The 2,500-nt window shown below is 49.6% G+C and overlaps 1 protein-coding gene across 1 annotated transcript in view; it reads right to left on the bottom strand.

Annotated features, from left to right (window-relative positions):
- Nucleotides 1-2,500, bottom strand: part of LOC125954680 (uncharacterized) — a 104,236-nt gene that overhangs the window by 14,640 nt on the left and 87,096 nt on the right. Inside the window, exon 7 of the mRNA XM_049685165.1 lies at nt 2,030-2,152. Coding sequence (XP_049541122.1) covers nt 2,030-2,152 — 123 coding nt within the window. The remainder of the gene's footprint in view (nt 1-2,029; nt 2,153-2,500) is intronic.

Raw genomic sequence — 2,500 nt, 5'->3', positions numbered from 1 at the left:
GCCCCCCCCACCATCTCCCACCCTCTGCGTGGTTGCACGTGAGTCCGCATGATCGCATGATAGGCGAGAGGTGGTGGGGCAGTTGGGAAAAACCACCGGCAGGATTGAGCATAAATGCGGGTAAACTGACCACAAGGGCTGACTGGTAGCAGTCGTAGTGGTAGTGATAGTAGTAGTAGTAGTAGCAGTTGAACCGCTCCGCTGCGTAGAGGTTTGCGTGGTTAAGGCTTGGTTACCGGGATGTGTTCCGGTTTCGAGAAAAGTCAGAGGATTATTCCCTCTTTCTCTCTCGCTCACACACCTCATCAGCATCATCATCAGCATCATGGTCATCATCGTCTGTTATCCTGTGGCTACCTCTCTCTTGAGGACGAGGACATGCACCTGGTACACCGGATCGGAGCAAAGCAGATAGACCAGGAAACCCCCAAAATCCAGACAAAGCCAAAAAGGGGGGAAAACCACTGACTCACCCACTTTTCCACTGGAAAACGGTTGCAAAAATATACCTGCAGTGTGTGTGTGTGTGTTCGATAAGGAATTGAAAGCGAATGTGTGGCCAGCAATAAACACAACATGTGCAACAACAGCAACATCAACAACACCAAACAAATGGATCCCTGGGGGTCGAAAAACCACATTCACGCAACCGTCGGGTTGGCGCGCGACCCTCCGCGGCCACCGACAAACGGACAAGGTCGACGCATTGGAAACGCAAACGCAAAACACTCGTCGTAGTGCGGTTTTTGCGGATGTTCCGACGTAATCCTTTCCGATGAGTCGATGCCGATGGCTAACGAGCAATGGCTGACCGCGGTTAGGTGTGGGGCCGTGGTTGGCGCCGAGGTACTAGCAGGAATTGGATTAAATCGTCAAACAAACGAGCGGAACGAGGACATGCCGAGCCCGAGATCCAATTAAAACCGCGCTGTCCCGTCCCGTCGCGATCTGAACCGCGGCTTAATTCATGCACATAATCGACACCAAATGGACCTTAGAGAGAGAGAGAGAGGGGTCTCCGGGTCCAAAACCCCGGATCCTCCCAGTTCTACTGTCCATTATCAGGTGGCTTTTTAGGTGGAAGTGCAGATTAGCAGATCAGCGGAAGCTTTAAGCGTCGATTTAAGAATAAAAAACCTGGAACACTCTTTACGACCTCAGTTCCATCCCATTCCCCGTCCGATGAAACTGCAAAAGGTGCCATTAATTGGGAATTCAGGAACTCTATCAACGGCGCAACTGAAAAGCATGATGATGAATAATCGATTTTCAATTCTGATCCTGAAATGACCTCGAAGGCATAAACACAGCATACGAAAAACGGCCTCCCTTTGCAGTAACGGACGCACAGAAGGTTGAGATCATGCCTTGCCTTTAATTATTCAGATGCAGTTGCCCATCGACAACCGTCCTGTTACCGCTTGGCTTCCGGTGCTTCAATCAATCACTTGTCCAATCCACCGATTAGGGCAAGATTTACGATTGCGAACGAGGAGCTTCGAATGGGTTTTTGGGAAACGATCGAAGCATCTTCCCCGGGTAAACAAGACGATACGTGCAAATCCTTATTACTTTCACATCCTGCAGCTGCCTTCATTTTGTAGCTGGGGCATGTACCGATCATCGATTGCTCATCCGGCCAACCGCCCGGTTAATTTGATTATGTAGATCACATTTCAAAACAATCTAAATTCCATAAACATTTATAATCTTTTACAAACGAGCCGAATCCGGTACAAGGGCCATGTTTGTTCGTTTGCTCTCGCTCTCTCTGACCACAAACCACAGCCCACGGACTGCAGCAGACGGATGCAAATGATGGTGCGATGTCTGCCAAGGATGCAGCACTTGCACCAGCAACACACAAACCCATCACCAAACCTCGGTCCGCTTGTATCGGTCTTCATCTTCGACTATCCGTTCGGCATCCTTGGTAGCATGCCGAACGGAATGCCTTGTAACCCTTGGTTTACGTCGCCATCGCCACCCTTCTTCACCCGGGCACCAACGTCACCACGCCTGTGCTTACCCATGCATTTATTATTGTCGGTCACTCGCAATCCTCGGGGGCATTTACATGTAAACGAACCGATCGTGTTGGAGCAGCCGTACTCGCAGATGTCCTCACCGTACTCGGCACACTCGTTGATATCTACGGTGAGATGGTTTTCGGGGAAAGAAATAAGAAGAAAGGGAAGAAATATTTAATTTCATCTTTGTCAAAGGGCGCAGGACAATGCAGTAGAAGAAGATGATGGAGAGCCTATCCCCCACCGCTCCGGATGGAATGGACACAAAAGATGCTGCAGCATTGCAGCATTGGTGCATCCGATCGATCGAGTGACGAACATAGACGAGGTGCTATCATCCTGTCCTCACTTAGGATGTTATTTATGAATATTTAAAAGCTCACCGGGTTGAGAAAGGGGAGGCGGGGAATTCAAAGGGAATCATTTCTCAAATGCACCAACAACGCAACACCGTCAGTGGAGTAACGAGG

Source organism: Anopheles darlingi, chromosome 3 (genome assembly GCF_943734745.1).
Source record: "Anopheles darlingi chromosome 3, idAnoDarlMG_H_01, whole genome shotgun sequence".
NCBI classification, from domain to species: domain Eukaryota; kingdom Metazoa; phylum Arthropoda; class Insecta; order Diptera; family Culicidae; genus Anopheles; species Anopheles darlingi.
This window is presented reverse-complemented; position numbering and strand designations above follow the sequence as displayed.